Genomic DNA, 27,591 nt, shown 5'->3' on the forward strand with positions numbered 1-27,591 from the left:
TATATGGAGGATTAGTGCCTAAAAGCTGGCTGAAAGGAGTGATGTTTTAGGAGGGACCTGAAAGAAGAGTGTGAGGTTGCTAGTGTACTAAGAGGCTACTCCAGATATAGGAATGCTTAACGGAATGGGAGTAGGGCCAGAGAAAACAAAGGTGAGGGGAGAGTTTGGCCTGGGGAGGTCTTGGGGTGTAGAGAGTGATGGGAGTAAAATAGTAGCTAAATACAACATTGGCTTCTAACACCAGTTTTCCAAAACAAAATTACAAAGGTAAATTCTAAACATGAGTTTATTTCTGTGATGTTCCAGTGATTTATGAATTAGGTTGCAGAGTCTCTGTTGCTGAGATCAATTCAACGTGCTTTGTAGAATTATTTGACCAGAGATAATTGTAGATTGTAAAACACTGCAGGTGACTTAAAAAACAACAACAGACATCTAGTTGCTCTTGAAGTTTTGCAGTATCTACCTCTTCATTCTTTTACCTTTTAGAAGTTTTGATAAGTGTTTCTGCACCTGCACTTTCCATATTGGTAGAGAAGGAACAACAGCGTTACATCAAAGATGAACAGGCCAGCAGCAAAGTCAAATCCTAGGAATGTATCTTTGAGGAAAAATAGTAAAGAAGAAATATGCATGTTAGGAAGATGTATCAATATATGTCTACTTAGAGATCCAGACCAGAGTCTGAATTTTAAGTATTCTGCATTAAAGTATTTTGTGGCTGAATTTTGATTATCTTTCTGGTAAATGTATGTGTTTCAGTACATTAATACATATACTATTTGTGTATATATATATATACCCAATCCTGGAAACACTGGTGTATATAACATCATGCATGTGAGTAGTTCTCATTCATGACCAGAAGTGTTCACAGGGTCAGAGCCATATGCCATTGGGTGTTGCCAATGGGAGGTGTGTGTGAGGTGGTCAGCAAAACTCAGTATGGGTGAGAAGGAGGCATGGCCAGGAATGTTGGAAGATGATTCTGTTAATGTCCCTTGGGTGTCTCAATTGGAAACTTATATGGGCCTTATAAAGTTGTGGCTATGTATTAAAGCTGCAGAGAAAAAGCGCCGGAGTATTGTTGCCTTCCTTTCTTTTGGATGACTCTCCCCTTTGCATATAAGGGAGCTCCTGGGCACAAGGCAGTGTAATTTATATCTCCCTTCCCCTTCAGTGATGAATGTGGCCCGTCGCCTTTAGTTGAAGGTCAATCTATTATTTTAAAGCATCATGTCACTTACAAGTGGGCAGCCATTCCTGCAGTTACTGCTTAAATGCTACATGCAAACAAAACATTTTGTTTCTCTTTTTGGGGCTTGGATAAAGAGCCTCTTCCACACACCCCCAACCCGCTGCTTAAACCTGATTGGCAGGGGATGGAGAGTGCCACTCCAGAACAAGGACACAGAATTAATTAGAGCACCTGGGAAGGTTTAAACCAGTGGGAGTGAAGGAAGGGCAAGGAATAGTCCCAGGAGGATCTGGGAAGAGAGCAACAGAAGCAGCAGCCCTGAGCTGGGGCAGAGACAGTGTCTGAACTAGGAAGCTGCTTGGAGGAACGCCATCTGCTGCACTGGCACTTTCAAAGGGAATTCTTACCGTAGCCAACAGGACAGCTGGGACCACACCACAAGGCCCACCAATTTGTGCTCATAGTGCATGCCAGCACCTAATGAGAAGGCAGGTTGGCTCTGCACCCGCAGAAAAGGGGGTGGAGGGCAGCGCTGGACCACTTGAAGGTAGAGCCAAGTCAGAGGAGTGCATCCTCCATCCTGATGATGGTGGATCACTTCACTAAATTCCTGAGGGAGGTCAAAGCCTCAGCTACCACAGAAACCTTCTGGCAGTACTTTGTCCTCTCTATGGTACCTCACCAAAGTGCTCACAGCCTTAGGCATGCCCTTTGAGCCACAAGATGTTCATGGAATTGTGCTCTCTGTATGGCAGCTGTAAGCTAAGGACGGCAGCCTAACACCCACAAGGCAATGGCCTCTGAGAGTGAGCCAGCCAGATGCTCCTCGCAGGGATGTAGCAGAGACACTGGACTTCCTACTTGCCAGAGCTACCCTATCTGTATATCAGCATGCTGCATACACCCATGCAGTACACCACTTCCTTATGTTTGGCACAATTGGGCAGCTGCCAATACATATGGGCATCCAACCAGAGACATCAGAATGAGCATCATCACCACCTCTGAGAGGCAGGTTGGCTTGTTGCCCGTAGCCTGAGCCAAGCCTGAGACTGACAGAAACAAGCTTTAAAAGGCATGGTGCTGCTGGGCCATTGGAGGGTCCTCCTCAAGTAACAGAGGTGCTCCAAACTGGATGCATCCTGGAGCCTGAAACAGTGCATCGTCTGTGGGAGCCAATGCCCCAAATGGCCCCAGAATAGAAGATCTGAGAAGTCTGCAGAAGGTGGACCATTGGCATGAACCCAACCCATCAAACTGAATAGGGGAAGCAGGCAGGGCTGGAAGGAGTCTCTGAGTTTCCTGTTGGTGGGGCGGCTAACATGGGGGGGATCCTCACTGGAAGCACCCAACCCTGGTCCTGGCTTTGAGGCAAGGGAAAAGTAGAATGAGATGGGGTATCTTAGGGAAGAGGCCAGTGGCGCTGGAACAATATTTGTTGCGGGGGTGATGAAAGCACCATGCATTGGGATTGTTATTACCTCTCCAAGCACCTGCAGCGCCCCCAGTCCCAGCACCTATGGAAGAGGCACCAAACTCTCGCCCTATGGCAGAGGAGGAACAGAACAGGGAGGTAGGAGCACAGTGACATTTTCAACGACTGAATGAGGTTTTCCCCCTTCCCAAGTCTGTAATTCTGAGCCTGGCCAAGCTACAGAGAATACCTGGCACCTGGGGATAGATATGTTTACATGGTGACAGGTATGGAACTGGCTAAAGAGCCCTTTCCCTTTCCTTTATTGCCTCTTTTTCTCTTCCCTGCCACTCTTCATAAACCTGATTGGCTGTGGGAAGAGAGAGTGCCACTGTTAAACAAGGACACAGTATTAACTACAGGCCACCTGGAAGGGTTTAAACCAGTGAGTAGGTGGTGATGGAATGGGGAGAAATAAGCTGGGGAAGATTTGTGGAGAGAACAGTAGCTACCAAAAGCAGCAAGTCTGATCTGGGGCAGAGACAGAAACTGAAATAGACAGCGGCATGCAGGTGAGCCTTTGGTAATAACCAGCTGACTTATAGTACATGCACAGAGGTCCCAGGTTCAGTTGCACCCTCAGATGACCAGATGTCTGTTAGTATTACACTTGCACGGGGGACTCTTAGAGTATGTGTACATAGCAAGGCTAACGCTGAAATAAACTGCGCAACTTGAGCTAGGTCAATTGTGTAACTTAAATCAAAATATCTTATTTTGGCTTTGGCGTTTTCTACACAGCAGGAAGTCTGAGGTAAAGCACTCTTCCTCCAACTTCCCTTACTTCTTGTAAAGTGAGGTTTACAGGAGTCAGAGTAAGAAGTCCTCCAGCTCGACATTATTTCGACATTATGTCAAAGTAACTGCTTGTAGCGTAGATGCGGACTAAGTTATTTCAGACTAAAGTCAGTTATTCCAAAATAACACTGCTGTGTAGACGTACCCTTACAGACACACAGCCTGGAGTTGACAGGACAGCTGATACCACACAGCAACCCGTGCCAGTTTGAATTCACAATCCACATCAGCCCAGAATGCGTGAGCAGGTTGAACTGAGCCAGGGGTGGGGAGGCTGCATGAGTGTGGGGTAGAAAGTCTATGTGTGTTTAGCCAGTTATGGGGAGGAGGGGTCTCTCTATCAAGGTGAGGAAGTCAGTGTTGTCTTCAGCCTTGGGTCTACATCTGGCTTTTCCTGTGTTAGGTAAGTCTTGTGTTCTGTTGTTAAATGTGGTGCTTGATCCTGATATGAACTCCGACCCTAGTGGGCAGGGAATTGATGTTTGTGCAGAGGTGTGTGGCCGGGACCTGCTTCCTCAGCCCTGGGAATCCCTCACCTGACACTTGGCACATTCTTTTGACCAGTCTTTCACTATGACAGGAGAGACCAACTTAGTAAACTTCTCAAGAGGACAAGGAGACGTGCAGCCTGGCAGCCTGAGTGGATATGGATCCCTGGAGGAGTCATTCCGATAGTACATTTCAATGCTGTAGTGCCTGGTTTATAGAGCCCGGAAGAAAGAGAAAGATTAGATCTTTAGCTCTGAGACTTCCTGTGCAGAGACACAGCCCTCTGCAATTTACAGTCTTTGTTAACAGAAATTACTGTAAACCAAATTCTTCGAGATTAGAGCTCTTGGCAAAGACATCCAATGCTCAATGATCCTTAGAACTGTCATGTCTCTGCTAAAATCACAGGTCATGTCAGCAAGCCCTTTTAAAATCTTTAAATGAAAACAGGAGCAGATCCTATATAAGGATGTTGTTTGATTGGAATATGTTTTAAGGGGTGCCTAGACAAATTATCATTACCACTTAGGGAAACACTCACTTAAGTCCCACCACTAACCCTAATTCTCTCTCTCTCTCTCACACACATATGCACACACAGTCTGATTTTGTGATTTCAGTCAATTATTGGTGTTGAATGCATTTAAATGCAACATTATAAATATGAACTGATCAGCAATGTGCACTCTAATCTTTTCCATCAAGGCACAGAATATTTTTTTATGTGCACCAAGCTATGTGTCAGTGTGCATCACAGGTATATCTAAACTACATCCCTCTGTCGAAAGAAGGATGTAAATTAGGCAGATTGAAACTGCAAATGAGGAGTACGGGATCTTTCAAAAAAGGTTTTTTTTCCCAAAAGAACCGTTTCTAGATGGCGGTTTCACTTTCGACATATCCTTTTTTGAAAGACCACTGTGACGTGATTATGCAAATGAAGTGTGGGACATTTAACTCCACGCTTCATTTGCACTTTCGATCTGCCTAATTTACATTCCTCTTTCGAAAGAGGGGTGTAGTCTAGACATAGCCCACTAGTAGAAACAAAAAACCTAGCTGTGGGCATTCTGCTAATTAGCTGGGCAGCATTTGAATCTCTCTTGAGGGGCTGCACAAGTACCAGTCTTACAGGGAACATTGCTGCTCTGTAAAATTCTCATTTAAAACACAATTACATTTCATGAGGATGCTTTTCTCTCAAAATCGTCTAGGGCATTACTGAATTCATATCTGAAAGCAAAACACATTTGGTTGCTGCAAATGTGTCAAGATACGTACCCACTCTTTTCTTGGTAGAGCTCAAAAAACTGGCAAGTACTATAAGGTGGCAGTTTTCCATTGAAAATATTGAGCGCCATCTGTAGGGCACCAATTGTGGTGTCATGCTATAAAAAAAAATACTCCCATGTAATACAGTAGTTACTTTTAAGTGGGGTTGTGCTGTCGCAACCTCCAACAACCTTTTTTAGTTCTAGGATGGGATATTAAAGTAAAACTCTGGTTGTAGCCTTTGTTTTTAATAGCATTTATTTTATTTTGCTTCCTTTTGCAGGAAAACCCTTGGGAGGGTGTTGAAAGGGAGGACGAAGGAATCCCTCTTTCCCCAGAGTAAGTCCCTTGTCTGTATGTTTACTGAGCTTATTTATATACCATTCTAATGGCTGTATTTTAATCACTATACAGTGTCTAGAACTATAGATATGTTATACATTGCAACAAATAAATAAATTAACACTGAAAAATAGAGCTCTCATTGCCTCGTTGCACCAGCAGCACAAAGTGATGGTCAAAATGGCTTAACCTAGGGGACTCTCCAGGTGACATACAATGAGCAGAGCCAGCTCATGTATAGATTATACATAGGAGGTGTGTTTGGAGTGCTGCTGTACTCCAATGAGCCCCTGCTGGCAGAACAGCACCTTGGTGGCTTTATTGCAGCACGATGCCTTTTAGAGAAACCCTGAAGTTGCTCTGTGGTGCAGTAGGGGCCAAATCTTAGAATGGGGATTAGTGGGGAGTAAGGCTGCCTTTGCCAAGCACAGGTTGATGAGCAAATCCTATGGTTATTTTTGTTGTACATGTTGCAAAAACACATAATTCAATGTACTAAATCCAATTGCATTGTATCTCAGAGTATGTCTACACTTGCACCCTAGTTTGAACTAGGGATGCAAATGTAGGCATTTGAAATAGTCAATGAAGGGGGGATTTAAATATCCCGCACTTCATTAGCATGATCTTGCCGGCGCGTTACTCTGATCAAGAGCTGTTTCGAAAGTGAAAGTGCGCACCATGACGTGTTAGTTCAAAACAAACCTCTTGGTTCGAACTAACGTTACTCCTCATTTTTTGGAGTAACTAACATTATTCTCTAATTTTTTGAGGAGTAATGTTAGTTTGAGCCAAGAGGTTTAGTTCGAACTAATGCATCCCAGCGCGCACTTTCACTTTAGAAACAGCTGTTGATCAGAGTAACGCGCTGGCGAGATCATGCTAATGAAGCACAGGATATTTAAATCCCCGCTTCATTGACTATTTCGAATGCCTACATTTGCATCCCTAGTTCGAACTAGGGTGCAAGTGTAGACATATCCTTACTGCTTTTCTTAATTTGTAGAAGAAACGTGATCTTTCTCTTTTAAGACTGAACAGTTGTTGAATCAAAATACATTGGCAACATTGCTTGCAATTCTTCTTCTGCATTTGCTCCCAGGACATGTCAAGTTAAACCCTTTCTGTTGAATTCCCAGTCGTAAACATATCAACCCTACATTTGGGAAAAACAAAGATACTCACTGCAGAAAAGAGATTCATTTTCCTCTTGTTTGATGGTTTCGTAGCTTTTTGAATGTTTTTTAGAATAGCATTCACCAGGATACCTTAAAGAAGATAAGGGAAGACTGATTAAGATGTTAATGAATAAAGTATTTTCGGACAGAAGCCCAAATGCAGAGATCCCAGATATTAAACAGGAGGACCTGTTCATGAATGTGCAACAGTAATTCATTTTTAGTGGACATGGAATTGAGAGCTTGACAGTGGATGCTACATAAATGGGGGGAAAATTAATCCCAGAAAATTTTGAGAAACAGGAGCATTAAAAACTAGGCTAGAAAGCTGCTGAGAATCTGGGTACAATCTCTTTCCCTTCAGTTTGGTTGCGCTGCCTTGTCCTCAATGACATTTCTCTCTAATAAAGATTAAACAGGAGAGAAATATTTCAACCAGTCATTTGCCATAACTTTTGATTTTTGCCTTTCTGCTCAAAGCTTGAGTCTTGAATGTTTTAGCCCAGGACACCTTTAGGCTACTTCTAGACAGTGGACCTATTTCGGGATACCGGATGTTTCTCGAAATAGCAATGTGTGTCTTTAAATGCGCTTGTTATTCTAAAATATATTTCAAAATAACGGGCATGCTTTTCTGCAGTCGAATAGCGCTTTATTGTCAGAATAGCGCTTTATTTAGAAATTACCCCAAAATGTGCTACGCAATTTGGGTAGCACAAATTACATAGCTTATTTTGAGGTAAGGGTGCTATGTAGACACACCTTTGTGTTCTCACCTTACAAAAGTGCCCTAAAGCCAGCAGAACCAGCTAATGAGGGAGTCCTTCTGGCAGCACCTACACCAGTTCCTTCCTAGCTCCCCACACAAGAGTTCGTCCAGGGAGCAGTGATGTGATTGAGGTGATGTCCCTGCACCTTGACAATCCCTGGCTGCTAGAATAGCAGCTGTCAGGCAGTGGAGTTGAAACTGGTCTGCCTGTGGCTTTTCTAATTTATTCTATGGTTGGAATCAATGCAGAGTGAGACCCAAGATGAGAGGGCTACGAAGAACTGTGCATCCCCTCTCCTCAGCTGTGCCCAGAGCTGCTTGGGAGCAGGTCTACATCTAGCCCTCAGTGAGCTCATTGCGAAGGTGTTTTCAAGGTTAACATTAAATCAGAAAAGACAAATCAAAGCCCAGAAAAGACTTAGATTTAGTATCGGAGAAAGGCAACCTAAATCAAGGCTGCTGTCACTCATGTCAGGCTCAGGTCAGAATGGCCTTGAATCTTCTCCAGGGGTAGCCCTAGACTAGCTGCCAGTAACTGGCACCCTAGGCGAACCATGCAATCGGCGCCCCCATCTCCAAACCCCTCAATGATATTGCACCCCATTTAACTTGGCACCCTAGACGACTGCCTAGTTCGCCTATATGGACGGGCCACCCCGATCTTCTCCTACGATTTCTGCAAGCATTTCTTATATTTGGGTAGCTAAAGGCACTACCACCCCTGACATCCTAGGGATCATGCAAATAGCGGGGTTCAAAATACTTGTTTCATATTTAGAAACAAATTGTGGTGTTGTGCAAAACCCCTTGTTAAAATGAGCGAGGAGACTGGTTTGGCAGATAATATCAGTTCCTCCAGTCCCTCTTCAGTGCTCTTCATATTTTATTTACCTCCCTGCAGCCGTGCTTTCTCTTTTCTTTTGTATATCCCAAAGAGTGACTGTAAAGAGAATGTTGCCAGCTCCTTCATCTTGTCCATTATAACTTGGGAGGCCCATACAGGGAGAGTAAAATTGTGAATACGCTATAGTGAAAATGGAAAGTGAAAATTACTTTTTCTCCCATTCCTTTTCTCTCCACCTCCAACCCATCCTTACATTGTTGCCTTTGGACTCCTGTGGCTCTCTCCCGCTTCCTTTGTCACGTTGCTTCATTTCCTGGCATCTGACCCTGATTACCCTTTTAGGAAGACTTCTCAGCATGGAGGAAATGTAATTCTTAGTGGAAATGTAATTCTCTTGTTGCAGTTGTTTGTCTTTTTGGTTTTTGCTAGTGTGCAGATTTGGAGAGGAAGATGCATGCCCTGCCGGGCCAACTCACTCCTGCTCCTTCTCTGACATTGAATCTGCAAGGCATAATCTAGCTCATAGTAGGGAACCCAGTTTCCTGTTCTAACCACCAGACAATTCTGCTACCTCTTATTTTCAACATCCAGCTAAGTACAGGTTGACACTCTCTAGTCTGGCTTCCACGAGATCTGACTAGACCTGGTTGAGGGATTTTGCCAGTGATAGGGAGATCATACCTGGCTCCCCTGCTACCAGCTCTCCCCCAGCCCTGGACCAGCCGCCAGTCTCCTGGCTGGCTCTCCCTTGCTGCCAGCTTCGCTGCCCTGCTGATCCCCCACCTCCTTCCCTGCTGTGGTTGGCAGCCCAGCTCCCTGTGCACTGGGCTCCTGGTCCTGCTGGGCAGGCTCAATGTGAAGTCCTGAGCTCTTGGCTCCGCTGGGTAGCCCCACTGTGGTGCACTGAGCTCCTGGCCCCACCAGGCAGCCCCACTGCGGTGCGCTGTGCTCCTGGCCCACCAGGCAGCCCCACTGGGTTGTGCCTGGCTGCCTAATTGTAGCGCACTGGGCAGCCCAGCAGCGGGGAACACAGCCACCAGCCCTTCACCAGGACTCTCTGGTCCTGGAACATCCGTGGTCCTACCAGATGACAGATGTTGCTGGACCAGGGGGTCCCAGATTACAAAGGTTTAACCTGCATGCTTTGAGACTTCCTTTCCTCATGAATTAAATTATGCCTTATTATCATTCACCATTCCTCGAATGGTGCCAAAAAGAAACCAAGCTCAGTACAGCACAGGAGACCAGTTATTGCTGTGTTTGGCTGAAAACAAAATGTGCTGTTTAGATGAATCAGATCTTTCTCGGCTAATTTCCTTCTCTCGTTCTCTTTTAAATACCTCACAAGCCAGAGTATCATATGTATTCCAGGCTTTGAAATTATTCAGTTGTTTCAGAGTATCCATGTCATATCCCGAGTTAGCTGCCATCGTTTTTAAAACCCCCTGAAAGACAAAAGCAAAAGGAAACATACACAACAAATGCCTCGAGACCCCCAGACACATGTTCCTATGGACTCATAGCCACCGAGCCTGCAAACTCTTACACACATGCCTAACTTTACACATGGGAACAGTCCCAATGAAGGTTTTTGTTGTTGTTGCAGCTCTCACTCAGGAGCCTTAGATGCTACTGCTCTTTCTGTCTCTGTGACTGCCTTTTACTCATCCTTGCTATACTTCATTGGAAGGCTCCACTTGCTGGCTTCCTCTCTCCCTGCCTTGAGTACTTCAGTGGTCCAAGGATCTGATACAACCTCCTCACTCACCTCTTCAAGTGAGCCTTCTGAAGTGGGAGCTCCTTTGGAGAGGTGAGTAAATTGAGAAGAGGCAGTGGGGGAAGGGGAAGAGAGGAACAAGGGAAAAAGGAAATGGGAACAGGAAGGAAGGAAGGGGAAAACCTACAGGATGGAATGGAGACAAAACCCAGAGGAAGGAAAAGATTAAGGAAAGAAGGAAGAGAGAAAAACAAATTACAGGCAGTCCCCGGGTTACATACAAGATAGGGACTATAGGTTTGTTCTTAAGTTGAATTTGTACGTAACTCGGAACTGGCTCCAGATTCAGCCGCTGCTGCTGAAACTGACCAGGGGCTGACTACAGGAAGCCCGAGGCAGAGTTGCTCTGCCCCCAGCTTCCTGGAATCAGCCACTGATCAGTTTCAACAGTGGCTGAATCTGGAGCCTGGGACAGAACAGCTGGGGCGCTGCTGGGTAGGTTCCCCCCAGGACCAACCCAGCAGCGCCCCAGCTGCTCTACCCCAGGCGTCCACAACAAAAGCCTGGTCTGCTGGGGGGGGGGGGGAGGCGCACTAGCTGCGCCCCCCCCCCCCCAGCAGACCAGGGAGACCCGGAGCAAAGCCGCAGAGGTGGCGGGGAGTCCCCCCCGAGCACAGCAGGGAGACAGGAGCAAAGCCACAGAGGCGAGGGACCCCGCTGCCTGTGCGGCTTTGCTCGGGTCTCCCTGCTGTGCTGGGGAGTCCCCCCCAGCACACCAGGGAGACCCGGAGCAGCTTTTCTCGCCCCGGAGGACGCGGTGGCGGGACCACTGCACTCTGGGCGGTCCCGCCGCCCGCGAGCTCCGGGGCGAGAAAAGTCCCGTTCGTAAGTGCAGATCCGACATAAGTCGGATCCGCGTAAGTCGGGGACTGCCTGTACATAGAGACAGGAAGGGGGAGACTGCCTGGATAACTGGCAAAGGGCAACATTGGAATGGGAAAAATGTCTCACAAAGATGCTACAGAGGGAACCAAGCTTGCCAGCTACCTTATGAAGATGGTGGTGAGGAGAGGAAACAAGACCTGCTCTCTGCTCCCAGTCACTCTGGTGAGGATAACAGACTACCACGCTTAGACTCCCCCAAAAAAGACCACAGTTCAGGGGAGCTGAGGCCTCTTAAGGGGAAAGGTTGATTGTGTCTGAACAATGCGGTTGGATAAGCACCCAAAGTTTAAGTTGCTTCTTGAAAACGCTAGTATTCTCCCATCACTGTTTAATGTGTATATTTTACAATATTGGTACATGCATTTGCAGCTTGTGTCCTTGGAGTCAAGCATCATAACATATCATTGTAAGGCTGCAATATATGAGGCAAAGAATGTTGTGAAGATGGGATTTTCAATCCAGGAGGAGGATCAGGTCTTTGAGAACAGCCTGAAAAACTATATCTGCTTTGGAGTTCTGATAATTAAATGAATCACTTTAAAAACAATCTACGTGTCACCAGAATGTGTATGCCAGGCCTGGACAAAACACCCTGCGCAGGCCAGATCCGGTCCACCAAGCCACCGGATCCAGCCTGTGGATGCAGTGGGGAGTCTCAGGCAGACTCCCCTGTTTGCCTCGCCCCCACAGGCCACTCAGAAAAGTGGCTGCTGGGCCGTTTGTATTCCACAAACTGTGAGCGCAGAGAGGAGGGAGGAGTGGTGCTTCATGGCTGCTCCCGCCCCAAGCACAATCCCATTGAATGGTTTCCTGCCAATAGAAGCTGCCTATTTGAAAAACAGAAACTACAGGCAGCACTTGAGGGACCACTTCTCCCCGCCCTCGGCTCTTATTCACAGAGCACATGGCCCTGGAGCCTGTGTGGGGGCAGGGCAGGCTCCTGCCTGACAAATGTGCTAGGCTGCTGGTCGGGAGTCCCACTGGTAAGTCTCCCAGCGAGAGCCTGCTTCTGCCCTCAGCCCCTCCCTCCCACCCAGCCCTCTGGCCCCCCCACTCCTATCCCCTTATCCCACGTAAGTCAAACCTTCTGCCCTCTCATAAGCCCATACCCGCTCCCAGACCCAGCACCCCAATCCCTTGCCCCAGGTCAGAATCCCCTCCTGCCCTAGGTCACAGCCCAAACCCCTGCACTGTAATCCCCTGCCTAAAGCCCTGCACCCCAATCCTGTGCCCCAGACACAACCCCCTCCTACCCTAGGTCAGAACAATCCAAACTACTCCACCCCCAATCCCATGCCCAAGATCACAACTGCCTCCTTCAAACTCCCTCTCAGATCTTACAGGCCTTCCTGCACCTGAATCCCTTGCCATAGGGGTGAGCATGGCAGCCTCCATGGCCTGGATACAGCCTGCCAACGTTGATTTGGCCTGCAGCCACCCTGCCACTGCCCCACTCCCAGGCCAATTGAGACTTGGGGGTGCGGGAGATGGTGGTTATCTCTAGTTGCTGAGGGGCAGGGGCAAAGACATAAATGTTATTGTTTATGAAAGTTTTCATTCCTTCTAACTCTGAAACTGCCTGAGGCTATGCAGGGCTATGCCTCCCTTATCTTTTACAAGAACCTATTGATGTGCCATTTCCAGAGTCCATTTGTGAAGCCGTGTTCATACTAAGTCTGGTCTATAGCTACATCTCTCAGGCACGTGAAAATCCAGCCCTCAAGAGATTGAGGCCTTGTCTACACTAAACAGAAGATTGCCACTGCCGCGATCAAACTTCCGGCGTTCAATTTAGTGAGTCTAGTTAAGACTCAGTAAATTAAACTCAGAGGCTGTGTCTAGACTGGCAAGTTTTTCCGCAAAATCATTTGATTTTGCGGAAAAACTTGCCAGCTGTCTACACTGGCCGCTTGAATTTCCGGAAAAGCACTGACGATCTCATGTAAAATCATCAGAGCTTTTCCGGAAATACTGTGCTGCTCCCGTTCGGGCAAAAGTCTTTTTCCGAAAGACTTTTGCGCAAAAGGGCCAGTGTAGACAGCATAGTACTGTTTTCCGCAAAAAAGCCCCGATCACGAAAATGGCGATCAGGGCTTTTTTGTGGAAAACAGCGTCTAGATTGGCCACGGACGCTTTTCCGCAAAAAGTGCTTTTCCGTTAAAAGCATTTTCGGAAAATCATGCCAGTGTAGATGTAGCTGGAGGGTGCCCCTGCTGATGTCTGGTACTTCTGCTTTTGCAAGGAGTAAGAGAAGCGAATGGGAACATTTGCTTCTGTTGGCCTCCCGTTGTGGGGATGCTGCCAAGCTCAGCTTAAGGTAAGCCGACTCCAGCTACGTATTCTACATAGCTGGAGTTGTGTACCTTAAGCCAAGCTGCTGAGTCTAGTGTACATCTGGCCTTAGCTAACCCTTGGTATAGGCCAGCACTACATCGGTGGAAGAACTCTTCCATCGACTTTACACTGATCTATACCAGGGTCAGGTAAGTTATAGCTTTGCCTCTCGGGTCGGGGAGGGCAGAAGGTGGGAGGGGATGGCTTTGTCATATCTGTGAGTGATGTAGCTATACTAAAGTAAATTCCCATTTCAGATCAGGGCTTGCTGTGCACTGATTCATTTGAATAAGGGTTGCACAACTTGGTCCTTGCTATGTGCTCATACAAGGAGTGTAAAGGAATTCTGCCACTGCACACCTATGTGTTCTCTACCTGTACCATGGGTAGCAGGGTGGGAATGGGAAAAGTGGCTGCTGGGCTGCTTCTTCCCCTCCCTTGCTGTTGATTGTGGGAATGGGTGGAGCTGGCCAGCACAGCAGAGCTGGTGTAGTGTGGGAAGTAATAAGTTGCACAAGGAAAAAGGCTGACACAGCTTGCTTTCCCTCATGAAACAAGGAGGAAGCAGGAACTGACTCATGATACAGAGTCTGGTTTGTTCCTGGGACAGTGCTACTAGGCATTGCTTTAGACTAGGCCTCTTCACTCCTATTTAATTTATTACCTGTGAAAGCCTCCATAGCAGGAGAAGTTGGGGGGAATTTGGGTGAAGATGTGTGTCAAGGCCAAAGCCGAAACACTGCTCAACTTTGGGTGAGATGATGCAAATAAATAGTGTTGTAATGAAACTTGCAAAAGTAGAAATGCTGGAGTTATTTTTACATGGGTTTTGCTGCGCAATAGTCACATCCTGAGGTTTTCATCACTCCCCAGTTTCAGCAGAGTAATCACATCTCTATGATTGGTTTTATGCTGCACAGTAATGCAGGAAATTGCTGCCTCCGGAATATTTTCAGTCTCATTAGACTATTAGTACAAATTAAACCTCACCCAAAATAGCCTGAGCTTGTTAGTGCTACAGTCCCATCTAAAAATTAAAACAAAATAAAATAAAACCTAAGTTAAAATATATATGTATGGGACTTGCTCAGTGTGCAAGTATATTAAGAATATTTTATAGTAATATTAGCCTGTCTTGCGGTAATTATATTTTTAAGAAGTTGTTCCTTGGGAGACAGTAACAGCATTTCAGTAAATGGAAACAATGCAACATCACAATCCCTTAAGTTTACAATTTTTTCCTTTTTGTTTTACCATGTAGGATTGCAACTTGTCTTGAAATTGCTTCGATGCCTGGGTTTCATTCTGAAGTTTATCAAAACATGGACAGTTAGGAATAGGAAAGCGCAGCACCTGAAATAAAGAAAAGTTAAACTTGTCATATGAGCAGGCACTTAGAATGGGATCCACAGAGGGATTTAGGTATGGCAAAGCTGGACATCACAGCGTCTAACTTTTAGGTGCCTAGAAAATCCCAGGAACAACACTGGGAGCCACAAAGTCTAAGGTCATGTCTCAACTTGCGGGAAGATTGACGCTGCGGCGGTCAAACTTTTGGAATTCGATTTAACAAGTCTAGTTAAGACCCACTAAATCAAATAGTGAGGGAACCTCCATTGGCACTGGTACTCCTCGCTGTTGCGAGGAGTGAGGGAAATCAATGGGAGCATTTCTCCTGTCAATCTCCTGCAGTGGAGACAGTGCCGAGTTCAGCTTAAGGTACGTTGACTCCAGCTATGTTATTTCCATAGCTGGAGTTGTATACCTTAAGGTGACTTTTCCAATGTAGTATAGACTTGGCCTAAGAAAGGCACCTAGGCTCCCTATACAATAAAGGGGGGACGTAGGCTCCTTAGGCCAGATCTATACTATACCAGGAAGGTTGGCTTAAGGTACGCAACTCTAGCTATGTAAATAACATAACTGGAATCGATGTATCTTAAGCTAAGCTTGGTGCCATCTCCACAGCAGGAGGTTGATGAGAGAAATGCTCCCATCGACTTCCCTTATTCCTCACAACAGCGAAAAGTACCGGTACTGATGGGGGCACCTTCAGCCTTCGGTTTAACAGGTCTTTACTAGACTTGCTAAATGGAATGCCGAAAGATCAGCTGCCATAGCATTGATCTTCCCGCAAGTGGAGATGTGGCCTTTGGCTGTCATCCATAAAAAGCCAACATGATTAGGTGGGGAGCTGCCCCAGCTAGCCAATGGCAGATGCTGATGACAGAGGTCTGTGCTAAGTACTGGCTGTGTCATTCTGAGATGCCTACATCCAGGCTGAAGGGAGGCATGTATCTTTGCTTAGCAGTCCATGAATAAGAATCAGTCTCATGGAGTCAGGCAGCTGAAGTGCCTAAACCACTTCATGAGGCATTGAGTGAGGCACCTGCCTTGCTCCATGCAAACAGCCAGAGGAGGAGGGGGTACCTTCTTTACTGCTATTTGCCCAGTGCTTTTTTAGAGGACTCTCTTGGGATGTGTGAGACCCATATTCAACTTCCCCCTCCCTGCCAGAGAGGGAGAAAGGAGATGATCAGGAGTCTCCTACTCTCAGGCGCATTATCTAGTCCCTGCGCTATGAGATATTCTGATTTGGGACACCTCCTGTTTCTCCTGTGGAAACTGTTACACTGTGAATAAATAATGAAAGAGTGATTATAGCTGGGGGACAATACCTGGGGTCTCCCTCCTCCTAGGTGATGCCCTGATCACAGAACTACAGCATCATTCTCCCTCTCCATCTTCCTCTCCCAGTATCTTGGTGGATCTGGATCACTGTGACTCCCTTTCTAATCCAACTTAGGTTTTTATGCCACATCTATCCCTTGTGGGGTCTAACTGTTGACTGTCAGATTCATGGTCACGCTTCAGCTGCTTTGTGCCAATCCACTGGTTCAAAGTTGTTCATATACTTGGTGAATTTTGGCAGTGGAACCTTCTGCTGGCATGGCCAGGAAGCCATTAATCTAGCTGATCCCTGGTTGTTAGAATGACCCTCTTAAGCGGCTGTGTGTATTTTAGAGCTGCTCTGAGAACTGGCTGAATTCCCAGGATCCAGTGTACAAAGGTGGTTTAAACTACTTGTTCCCACTTCTCAACTCCAAATGCAGCCCAGTTCTGGAATCTGTGTATTAAACTTTTAAACTGATCTCAGATCCATGTGTAAAATATAGTATTGTTTTGTTATAACTACAATAATACTGTACCTATTTTGCCACTGTGTATTCTTGGGAATAGAGAAGAGACAGAAATGAATTGTGCTCCTAAATATCGAAAGCATGTCTGTATAATAGCTTCATTATTGCTTAGTAACACATGTGTGAAATTCTCCCCTAGTCAGAGAATTTGCATAACTGCAGATCACTTATCTCCTGATAAGTCCTTCTGTGATGAGTTAATTGGTGGTTAGGTGTTGTATATGTCTTGTATTGGCTTTCTCTGACCTAGTGTGATTTGCACTCTGAGCAAAGCCATGTCCAGTGCTTCCCTTTGTATGTGGTCCTTCCGTGCTGGAGCATCAGTATAGCGGCTGGAGCAGATGTTAGCAGAGAGGCATTATTAACATGCTTTGAATTGGAAATACTGCATGACTTCCAAAGTGCATGTTCTTTCATATTAGCAGCACACCCTGGAGGCTCTAGATTTAAGGCGGGAGGTTTTGGACTGTTGTTTTAATTGCACAATAACAAATAATTACTTTTGTTGTATGGCTTCATCATCACCTTTTGAGTGTTATCACTTAAGCCACTCTCTTTGGTTTCATTAAGTAGTGCACAGTGCTGCTCCCTGTCAGCTCTGAATAGATCACAGTAGGCCAAGAAAATAACCTGTGACCCAAGTTTATTACTACATGATATTTTGTTTGGATTTCCCAGTATGTATTGTTTGGAGCTCGAAAATACTCACAGACATTTGGACATGGGGGCCCTGGGAAGACAGAGTTCCTGTCTCTACAAGTGGTTGGCTTATTCAGAAAAAACTTTCATGTTGCTCCAGGAAGTTGTTGTTATTAAACATTAAGGCCCCCACCTGGGAAAGTTGCACACCTGACAGGGAAGAAGAGCACTCATGCAAATGAGCTTGCCATGTCCCGCAGCTCCCTTTCCCTGTACAGCAGCGACTCAGAGCATTTGGAGGCGTGGGTTTTGGATGAACATCTGATAGGCTTGATGCTTATCGAAACCTCTTCCCACCTGCATGCCTCCCTCCCTCTTGCTTCATTGCAGACAGCGTGAAAGTCAAGCTGAATCACATTGTCTGATCTGATTTGCCTGAGGCACCTCCTCCCTCCTCATCTCACTTTCCTACATGGCTTCCAAATGGAGTAATGCTCATTATGATCGAGAAGGGGTGGGAATAGGGGACTGGACTTGATGACCTCTCGAGGTCCCTTCCAGTTCTAGTGCTCTATGATTCATGAACAACTCCAGAGCAGGCAGGCATAGTGGCCTAATGACAGCAGTGGCCCATCTTCTCTGATGGCCTTGATGAACGGTGCATGATGGTTTTATTGTTTCTTTTCATGTTTCCTCAAGAACTGTAGGTAGCAGGAGGAATGAAGCCTTTTCTGTCCTTGCTCTCCACAGCTTTTGTTCTTGTTAAATCACTCTCCTGCACAGTGCCCGACTGCAGCAGCTGCCAGCCCGCTGGCTGACAGATTTGTACCTGAGTCAGTCAGGAAGAGTGCATACGCCATAGCTGTTACCCCTCCTATCATTTCTTAGACAAATTCATTTGGTTTGTTTGTACACTTCTCAAGGCAGGGTCTGTCTTTTGATTATGTGTTTTTACAGCACTAGTGTAATGAGGCACCAGTTTACAATTGAGGCCCCTCGGTGTGACTGCAGTACAAATTAGTACTAGCCTCGGAGGGAGATTTTACAATGGCTGAGGTAAACTTCTCTCCTTGGCTGACCACAGGAGCAAACCTGTTAGGCAGGGAAGCAAATTTAAATCTGAAACCACCTCAAAGGTCTGCCTGTCTGACTGATGTCTGGCCAGCAGGGAAAGAGCCTGTCCCCATGAAAAGACTTTAGAGTGGAACTTCCTCAACTTCTCCTCGTGCCATTCTTGACAGGACAATGTCAAAGAATCACTGCAGAAGAGATGGAGATGAGGAATACAGGTCAGCTGCTCAACCCCTGTAGACTTTCATGCAACAGTTACAATTGAGCTGGTAGGACTGTATGCGAAGGGTCATCCTCAGGATTTATAGGGCCCTATGCAGTACTATGAAACGGGTGCCCCCATGCCTTTTAGAGAGGGGATTTTATAAACTTCAGCAACACACTACTAAAATATTTTTAAAGCAAATTTTAAACTAAGGTCCTGCAATAACACAGCACATTCAGAAACTGACAGTATATTGACAAGTGTCTGTAACATGGCTTCATTACCACTTGAAAGACTCTTCCACAGGTTCAGTGTTCCGCTAATAGGTCTGACAGGCAGGAGCGGCTCGAGGAGAGCTGCTGACAACTGGCGCCCTAGGTGGAATGCGTGATCGGTGCCCCCGCCTCCATAGCCCTCAATGGCATGACGTCATCATTGGCAACTGCCGAGGTTGCCTACATCCACGGGCCACCCCCGCTGACAGGTGTTTACACTTTTAAGTTAACTAGGTTTTTGGTGGAAGCAGAGTCACAGAACAGGGATAGGAAGAAGCAGGTGGGTGGACAGTAAGACCACATGGTGCCCCAAATTTTGGGGTGTTCTATGCAGTTGCATATTCTGCATATGAGTAAGGATGGTCCTATGTAGGTACAGATTTTGTAGGCCAACAGCTATGGAAGATGTTTTCTGTTGAATTGAACATATTGAGTAAAAGGCTTTTTCTCGTCTCCTATTTTGTGTTCCTGCTGAAAAATCCTATCATAGGTGTAAAGTTTGCAATTGGTACTCACGTTGCCTTTGCCTGGTGGCAGAGTGCGAACTGGGATGGGTTGCCAAAGGATCTGGGGATTCCAGATCTGGTGGCCAGCTGGTGGGAAAAGTCCAGCGAGAAGAACCTGAGCGCTCATAATGGTTCGATCAATGTCTGTGCTTTGAATGAAAATCTGTAAGTAAAATGACAAAAGTATTTTTCCCTAAAAATTAAAGAGAGGACGGCTTTATCCATATTCCCAGTCCGTGCTTCCCTCTCTTCCTTTCTCCTGTTCTGCATAAATTACAGAAGGTGAAATTCACCCTTATGCAGAGGGCTAGCAGTAGATACATTCACCATTTGAGTCCTGTTTCTAGGAATCTGTTTCATCAGTCTAGGGAATTTCTGAGACATTACCGTTGAAACTAAACACTGAAAAATGTATGAAGAAGCATTAAAATGTAGATTAAAAAACATTGCTCTAGCAATTCCTCTGTGATTAAAGCATGTATAGGCATAGGAGTTGGAACTAGGGATGGGGCGGGGTTCTCCCGCATCCCCCGGCTTGAAGGGATTTCTCATCATAGAGGATTTATAATTTGGTTCAATGGCTCTCAGCACCCCCACTATACAAATTGTTCCAGCATCTCTGTGTGTAGGTTTACCAGGTGTTTGATTATTTGTGCATTCCATTTCTGGAGCAAGGTAGACATTTTATAAATGATGTTTGTTGGTGCTGTCTACATTCCCTTGGCCATCATAGCTCACAGTACATCCTACTGCTTCTGTTATATATGTTTTTCTCAATAAGAACTTTCCCAAATAACAGGACCCTGATTAGGAGATCATCTGAGTATCAGCCTTTTTAGCTGTGCTAAGAGCATTTCTCATCTCCATCTTCATCCATTGGCTCAGCGTTGCAGAATTTTAGGGAAATGTAGAATTGTAATACAGTTTCCCTCCCTCTCTTGTGACTTCTTGAAATTCTGTTCACCCTTGATATGATATGTTGTATGGCCAGAATGTTCAAATTTAGGTGCTTACAATTAGTTTCCTTAATCTATATTTATGCACCCAATTCAGTGGCCTGATGTTCAGAACTGCTGATCTTTTGTTACCTTATCTCTTGCTTTAGGATTGTGGATTTTGTTTTTGATTCAGTAGTCTTAGAGTCAAATGGTGCAAGAAAAAATTCCTTCACACAAACTCTAATGCTTACCTCATGGCGGTTGTATGAGTCATTCAGGAAGTTTGAGTATCTCTTCCGCATATACTGTCCAAGCTCATATTGCTGCTGCATTCCAATCTGTGTGGACAGCAGTACAGGTGAATGTCAGTTTAAGGTGCTTGTGGAACTTTAATACAACTTTTCTTTCCGCTCTTCCTTCTGTCTACAGTGACTTTTTCAAGTGACCATTAACCACTTTTATGGCATAGTGTAGACTTTATGCATGTTTGCATCTGGGTTTTTGGTTGTTTTTTTTTCAACGGGAAACTTCACTTATATTCATAAAGTAGTATCAGTATACTAGGACACTATACCTTCAAGGTTTTGAGTGTTAATAATCAAGTCATAATTCATGTCCTGCTCAGAGAGACCTTGGGCCTGATTCTAGTTTTATTTAGATCTTTCAAACTGACACATCTCCACTGATGTCAGCAGAGTTATTCCTGTGGGGTGTGTGAGGAGAATTAGCACTAATTGACCCCCTCACCTCAATGGGCATGAAAGAGAAAGTTTGTTTATTTGATCTAAATACTTATGAAGAAAATGATTAGCTTACTCATAGTAACTCATTGCTACTAAATTACTGATCTTACTCCTGAGTTTGTAGCTTGATTCTCATCTCGCCTGACCAGACAGCTAGTGTGAAATACCAGGTTAGAGTAATAGGCACTTATATAAGACAAAGCCCCAAATATTTGGACTGTTCCTATAAAATTAGGACATCTGGTTACCCTACTTTCATTCCTTTAGTTACATTCTGCTGGCTTGTGTTAGATGTAATGGCAGCTGTTAACATCTCTTGGAGTGGTGTTCTATCAGATCTCACTAAGGCTGTGGATAGGATCCCATAACCTTCTAGAGACCAAAAAAAGCACTCTTGTTGAACTGGAATCTCAGAGCCGCAAAATAAATTCACACGTTTACAATAAAAATAATGTGTGGAGCATTTACAAATTAATAAAAATAAATTAGAGCATCTTTCTAAAATATAAGTCAAAGAATTTTTTTCTTGCCTTAATGGACTACCAAACACAAATACAGGTTTAACTGGCATACTTGTGTATTTATTTTATTTTTTAAAATTAAAATTGCCTCTTATCTTAATGCAGCCACTTCATCAGGAAGGGTGGCAATACTTTCCACCCAAGGAGACAGTCACATCCTTAACTATAAAGATTCAGATGGAATTTAACAACTATTGCTAGAGTATCTCTGCATTAAACATTTAATTTATGAATTACACCTAGCCAGGTAGTTCCTAATAGTTTGTCAGTCACACATCAGAAACCTGCATAATTGTTTTGCATTAATGTTCTCATTTCAGTGAAAAGCCAACAAACCGTAGTAAGCTGTCCAAATCCCTGTGGCCATTCACTTTCTTTGTGTAGAGCAGTCGGAAAGTTTTCAACTGGGGTTCGGTCACCATGTCGAAAAACCTAGTGAGACGAATCAAAGACTGAATTAATTCTCTTTGGGTTTTCTTTTACTTGTCTGGAAGACTAGCATATCATGGTAGTTTGAGCGCTGCTTTGCAATCCAAAGAACTGGAGAGTCTGAAAAGACAGGTTAATGCATCTAGTCTGAAACATATATTCAGATATTAAGATATCATTCTAGTGCCAACTGAACTGTGAAAGGGAGCAGTCTGATGATTTTTCCCACATAGGACATAAAAAGTAATTGGCCATCGTTTTGAAACCTGAATACCACAGGTGGGCATCCAAAGCCATATGTATGCACCTAAACAAGTGGTCTGATTGACTTGTGAATGCTTATCTCTGCAAACCAGACCATTGATTCAGGAGCCTAAATATGGATTTAGGTTCTTAGCTTTGGCACCCAAGTTTGAAAGTGCTGGCCATTGATTTGTTAGTAATATTATTCAGAATATTATTTTTATATATTGTAATTAAAGTCTAGTTCTATGATATTTCCTTTCCCTTTTCACAGTCATTCCTGTGTGATCACCAAAAAAAAAAAAATTGCTTAGTAAATATCTACTTAGTGCTATTTTCCCCGTCCCCCCACACACATACACTCTTATATAAGTGCAAGGCACAATCTGGCTGCACTGGCTCTAGGTTCTAAAATACATCACCATTCATGTTACCGCCTGTTTTGTTTGCCTCAGACGACAGGAACTGTTCTAAAAGCTTGAGTCAAAGAATTTGTTTCTACAGGTTGAACCTCTCTAGTTTGGGACTCTTTGACCCCAGAACATCCATGATCCAACCACCAGGACCAGGAATGCAGCCCAACCAGCAGTTGCCTGAGTGAGGAACACAGCCTGGCCGGCAACCCTATGGGTCTGGAGGGCACCTACTATATCGATCGCTGATCACATTCCCATCAACACCAGTGCTCCATGGGTCATGAGGAGTTGTTTACCTTAGTTCAACTTTTCCCCCTAGGGTAGAACTGGCCTAACTGCAGTTTAAACCTTTGGATATGTCTCCCCTGGTTTAGACAATAAACCCCAATATCCTCTCTTGATCTCTGGTTCACAGTGAGTTACGCCAGTCATCTGACTTATATTTTCTTAAATTACAAATAGGTTGAAGTTGAAATGTGTCTGTAACATATTACCAATCAGCAAGTTTCCAGCAATTAAGAAAGCCCATGTCACAATCAAAGGAAGAGGATGAGTATATAGATTTTACCCCCCCCCCCCCCCAAAAAAAGCTACCAGAGGTATCCCGGAAAAACTCTACCGCATCCAGGGAACGTGTCTGCTCTTCTGTTTTTTTTGTGGAAGAGCAGATGAACTCTTTCGGAAGCCCTGTCTTCCTCCTTCCACAAGGATAAAGGACTCTTCCGAAAAAAGGAGGATTTTCCAAAATTTGGCCCATTGTAGATGGGCCAAATTTCGGAAAAGTTTCTTCCAAAAAAACAGAGAGCAATTTGTGTACCTTTTTACTGGGGCTCCTGCAACAGAGCCATGGACACCTGGGAGGTGGGAATATAGGGGACACTCAGAGTCCTGTCACCATGGGGGTGGGGGGGCAGGGGAGACAGCTAGGTGGAGCCTGTCTCCTCTCCTCCTGTCTCCTCAATCTCTTACCAGGAGATAGCTTGGCTTGAGCTCTCCTTGCTCCCTCACCCTTCCTTCCCCACCCCGACCCGATCCTTCACCTGAAGGTGACAGGGATCTGGTTCTCAGGCTTGGGGGCAGCAGCAGCAGTGTGGAAGTAAAGGTGGCAATGAGGTGCTAAGTCTGCTGCAAAAAGTGGTATGGATGAACATCACTTTTCACATTGCCTCCCCTACTGCTGTGCTGCTGCTGGTGCTCTGCTGCCTTCAGAGCTGGGCATCTGGCCAGCACCAGCTGCTTCTCTCTGCTCTGCCTTCTTAGTTGGGTAGCAATATATATACGTGTGGGGGGGGGGGAGGAGAGGGACACAAACAGCCACAGACACAAAGAAGGGGGCCCTGATCAAATGCATTTGAGGACCACTGCTTTAGAGAGTTCTGTTCTCCAGCTGATGCCTCTGCCTGATGCCACCTGTGCATTCAGGACTCTTTCACTCACTTTCATATTCTTTTAAGATAGTGCTATGTACGTTCACTAATGCAGTGATTCTCAGCCCCGCTGGGGGCATACAGAGATTTTCTAAGGTACATTAACTCATATAAATATTTGCTTAGTTTTGCAACAGGCTACATCTAAAGCACTAGTAAAGTAAAATTTCATACAGACAAATGAGAAAGTAAACACTTTTTAGTATAGTGGGCTGTGACCTTTCTGTATTTTGATGTCTAGTTTTGTAAGTCTAGAAGTTAACTTGAAATGTGGAGTATGCAAATCATACTTCTGAAAAGGGCACGGTAGTCTGGAAGGGTTGAGAACCACAGCACTAATGAATGGGACAAACTTTGAACATGTTGCTGAAAACAGAATTTGGGTCTCTCTTTGCCTGGTGTCTGATCCAACTCCCTTTGAGATTCTCACCGATGTCAAAAAGTCATGTTCTGGCTCATATGTAAGGGGACTGTTACCCCTTACTAAAACTCTGTAGGAGTTTTTGGTTTGCCAGCTCGCAGTATCTGAAGGGGAAGAGTTCATGAGACTGACTGACCCCAGAGACAATGGAAAGCAGCCAACACTGCAGCTCAGCCTGACAGGTTGGACAGGCCAGTGAGGAAGGGGAGAGGCCAGGCCCCGTCCTCCCTGTGAGCTGGGATTGTTCTGGCTCTCTCTCTGAACAAACAAGCTGTGTGCAGAAGAGGTGCTGCAAAGACAGAGAGCTGAAAGAGGAGTACAAACTGTGTAAAAGAAGTCCTGCAAAAGGAACAGGGAGCTGAGACACTGCTAAGAGGAGCAAGCTGTGCTGAGGGGCAGTTTTTGCAGCAGCAGAGCCAGGCACACACAGCGCAAGGAGTGCAGACCCTGTGTTGAGCAGCAGACTGGCAATGCTCAGAGAGCCAAAAGGAACAGAGAAGCAACACAAGGAGCTGGAACTGGCCAAGCAGCACAGCCTGCAGCTGGATGTGGTGAGCACCTGGGACCAGCAAAGTGTGGGGAAAGGCTCTGGACTGGGAGAGGGGTCTGGCCACTTCGAGCTTGAGACTGTGTGGTCACTACCAGAGCTAGCGTGTCCAGCCTGTAGCCCCTCCTGCAGCATATCCAGGGCCTCTAAGAGAGAGACTGTGAACTGTCCTTACACTCTGCAGGCTGCTGTTTTGATGTCCCTGTGCTACAGAGCAGGGCTGTGTGTTCTCATTTAACCATTCTCATTTTTTTCTTATTCTTTTCTCTTTAATCAGTTGATGTTTAATAAATTGTATTTGCTTTGAACCTTATGAAGTGATCACTGGGCCAAGAAGGCCTGCAGTGTAAAGAGAGCACCTCGGAGTGGGGACACCCTAACTCCTGCCCCTAGTGACTACAAGGTCAGGGATTAAGCCCCAGGAAACCTGGGCCCAGCCTTGTTGGGGTTTCAAGGGCTCTGCTACTCTGGAGAGTGGAGGGGGAGCCCTCAGGATCAGGGAGCCGTGGGGTAAAGGAAGTGGGAGCGGGGACTCAGATCCTTTTGCTGGTTCATTTCACCGGGGTGTATAGAAGCCAGGAAAGTTCCCCACAATAGCGGGATCATTCCCCCGCTTACACATAGGACAAATGTTATTCTTACTAGCATCAGCCAAGAGAGACACAAGAAATATTAGAGGTTGTGGGTTGGGGGGAGTTGGCATAGATAATAGAGGAGTTGGCATAGATAATAGAAGGGGAGTTGGCATAGATAATCGAGTAAGGACACACATTGTTTTCTCTACATGGATCAATAAATGCTCACTGGGAACTGTGGAAGGAACAAGAATGTTTGGATAAAAGAATTCCTCATTACAAACAATAATTCCAATGCATAGGAAGCAACACTTTAAAGCAGGGGGCCTTTTTTGGGTTGGGGGCCAGTGAGCCACAGAAAAATCAGTCGGGGGCTGTATGCAAGTGAGAAGCATAAAACAAAACAAAACAAACAAAAAAACCCCCACAAATAAAACCTCACTGACGTGTCCCCTGACTGAGAAGGAGAAAGACACTCCCCACGTTCCCCTCACACACTGGAGTCTAGGGGGGCCCAGGTTAGTAGATTTTGTGTGCTCCAGCCCCACAGTGGAGGTGCAGACTCCCTAGTGCCGTGAGAGGGAACCCTGAGCCTCAGGAGTTGGATCCAGGCAAGGTGTGGGCCACATTCAGCCCTCGGGCCTTAGGTTCCCCACCCCTGCACTAAAGTGAATCTTTTTTCCCCTGCCACCTCTCTCTCTCTCTCTCTCAGATCTACAAGGCCACAGGTTCAGAACACATTGAAATTCCAGATCCATTGGGGGGAAGCCTCCCCAAATTTGTTGAGGGGAAAGGGATGTTACATTGTTTTTCTATAGACTTTAGAAGTAGAAGTGGACCATGAAAAATTGTTGCAGAGTTTCCAAATTCATTCTAGTTAATGCAGCATGTACATCACAACACTAAATAAATTAGGCTTTATATGTCTCTGCACACTGTAGGTACGTCTAGACTACAGACTTTTGTCGACTGAGGCTTTGTCGACAGATACTGTTGACAAAGCTTCTGTCGACAAAGAGCGTCTAGACTACATCCAGTTCTGTCAACAAAGCAAGCTGCTTTGTCGACATGAGAGTATAGATGCAAAGGACAATGTAGATGCAATAACGCCTTCTGTCGACAAATTGCGTTATTCCTCATAGAATGAGGTTTACCGCCGTCAACAAAACTGCAGAGTTCTGTCGACGTTATGTCGACAGAACTCGGCAGTAGTGTAGACGCAGGTATAGTTCTGGTGACAAAAGTCCACTTTTGTTGACAAAACCCTGTTGTCTAGACACACCCTATTAGGCTAAGTCAGCAGTCAAAAAAGAAGTGCATTCATTTCTAGCATGCCTTCCATTTGAAGATCTCAGACCACTTTAAAAGCATGAATGAATTTAACTTTGAAACAGCTATGAGCTAGGTAAGTATTCCCAGTTCTACATATGGGGAAAGCAAGATACACACAGACAGACGTGGGCACATAAAGGATGGGAGGTACAGACCAGGACAAAACCCCAGTCTCTTGACTCTGGTTCATGTGCTTTTGCCACAAATCTTGGAGATTCTTTTATCTCACAAAGAAAAATCTTTACATTTGACTCATTTTATCTTCAATAAGATGAGCCTTTAAGACTTGGTTTTCCGCTGTACACAGAAATACCGACACCATTTTTTTCCTTGTGGAATCTGTACAAAGAGGAGTTGCAAATCTTACACTGTTATCAATTCCAGGAACACCATGCTATAGTCATTACCAGTAATTAAATGAAGAGGCCATCTACTTACCGCTGCCACATATTTCAACTTATTTTCTGAAGTTGTTTGGTGAAGCAGAATGAGGAAAAGACTAAGAGGGAAGCAAAAACTCCTGGACCTGCATGGAAGCCGTGTCATTCTCATCCTGGCTGCAGCTGGAAAAACTTTGGAGCTACAGTAGCTCTTCTGGTTTTACAGCCTGAGGTGAAGCTGTACTTTCAAAAGGACAAAAGGGGTGGATCTGCTTCCTGCGCATTTCAAATGCAGGAGAAACTTGGGAGTGATTATGCAAAGTATCTATGTTTTTAAGTCATTTTCTTTCAAGGTTGCAGTTC

At 45.3% G+C, this 27,591-nt stretch overlaps 1 protein-coding gene across 2 annotated transcripts; it reads right to left on the reverse strand.

Annotated features, from left to right (window-relative positions):
* Positions 1-268: 268 nt before the first annotated feature.
* LOC102458939 (prostatic acid phosphatase) lies at positions 269-27,496 on the reverse strand. 2 transcript variants are annotated; one of them, XM_006133152.4, is made up of 11 exons: positions 27,287-27,492; positions 21,795-21,890; positions 20,446-20,532; positions 19,267-19,419; positions 14,615-14,713; positions 9,705-9,809; positions 8,412-8,544; positions 6,759-6,841; positions 5,241-5,347; positions 4,007-4,166; positions 269-601 (listed from the first exon to the last, which is right to left on the reverse strand). In XM_006133152.4, exons 1-11 carry the CDS (start codon positions 27,398-27,400, stop codon positions 590-592), a joined length of 1,149 nt encoding a protein of 382 aa, XP_006133214.2. In that variant the 5' UTR covers positions 27,401-27,492; the 3' UTR covers positions 269-589. The 2 variants fall into 2 exon arrangements, with proteins under 2 accessions (XP_006133214.2, XP_075778031.1); XM_075921916.1 differs by lacking the exon at positions 269-601 and having other exon boundaries at positions 3,986-4,166; positions 27,287-27,496.
* Between the last annotated feature and the right edge of the window lie 95 nt (positions 27,497-27,591).

The sequence above is a fragment of the Pelodiscus sinensis genome, chromosome 2 (assembly GCF_049634645.1).
Source record: "Pelodiscus sinensis isolate JC-2024 chromosome 2, ASM4963464v1, whole genome shotgun sequence".
Lineage (NCBI taxonomy): Eukaryota > Metazoa > Chordata > Testudines > Trionychidae > Pelodiscus > Pelodiscus sinensis.

Bases quoted from the DNA above. Each gene is read 5' to 3' on its own strand.
- LOC102458939 (XM_075921916.1), bottom strand. From the start codon at position 27,400: ATGAGAATGACACGGCTTCCATGCAGGTCCAGGAGTTTTTGCTTCCCT. The intron at 21,891-27,286 runs GTAAGTAGATGG...TCGTCTCACTAG, and splicing joins AGTTGAAATATGTGGCAGCG to GTTTTTCGACATGGTGACCG. The intron at 20,533-21,794 runs GTTTGTTGGCTT...CTGTCCACACAG, and splicing joins GATTTGGACAGCTTACTACG to ATTGGAATGCAGCAGCAATA.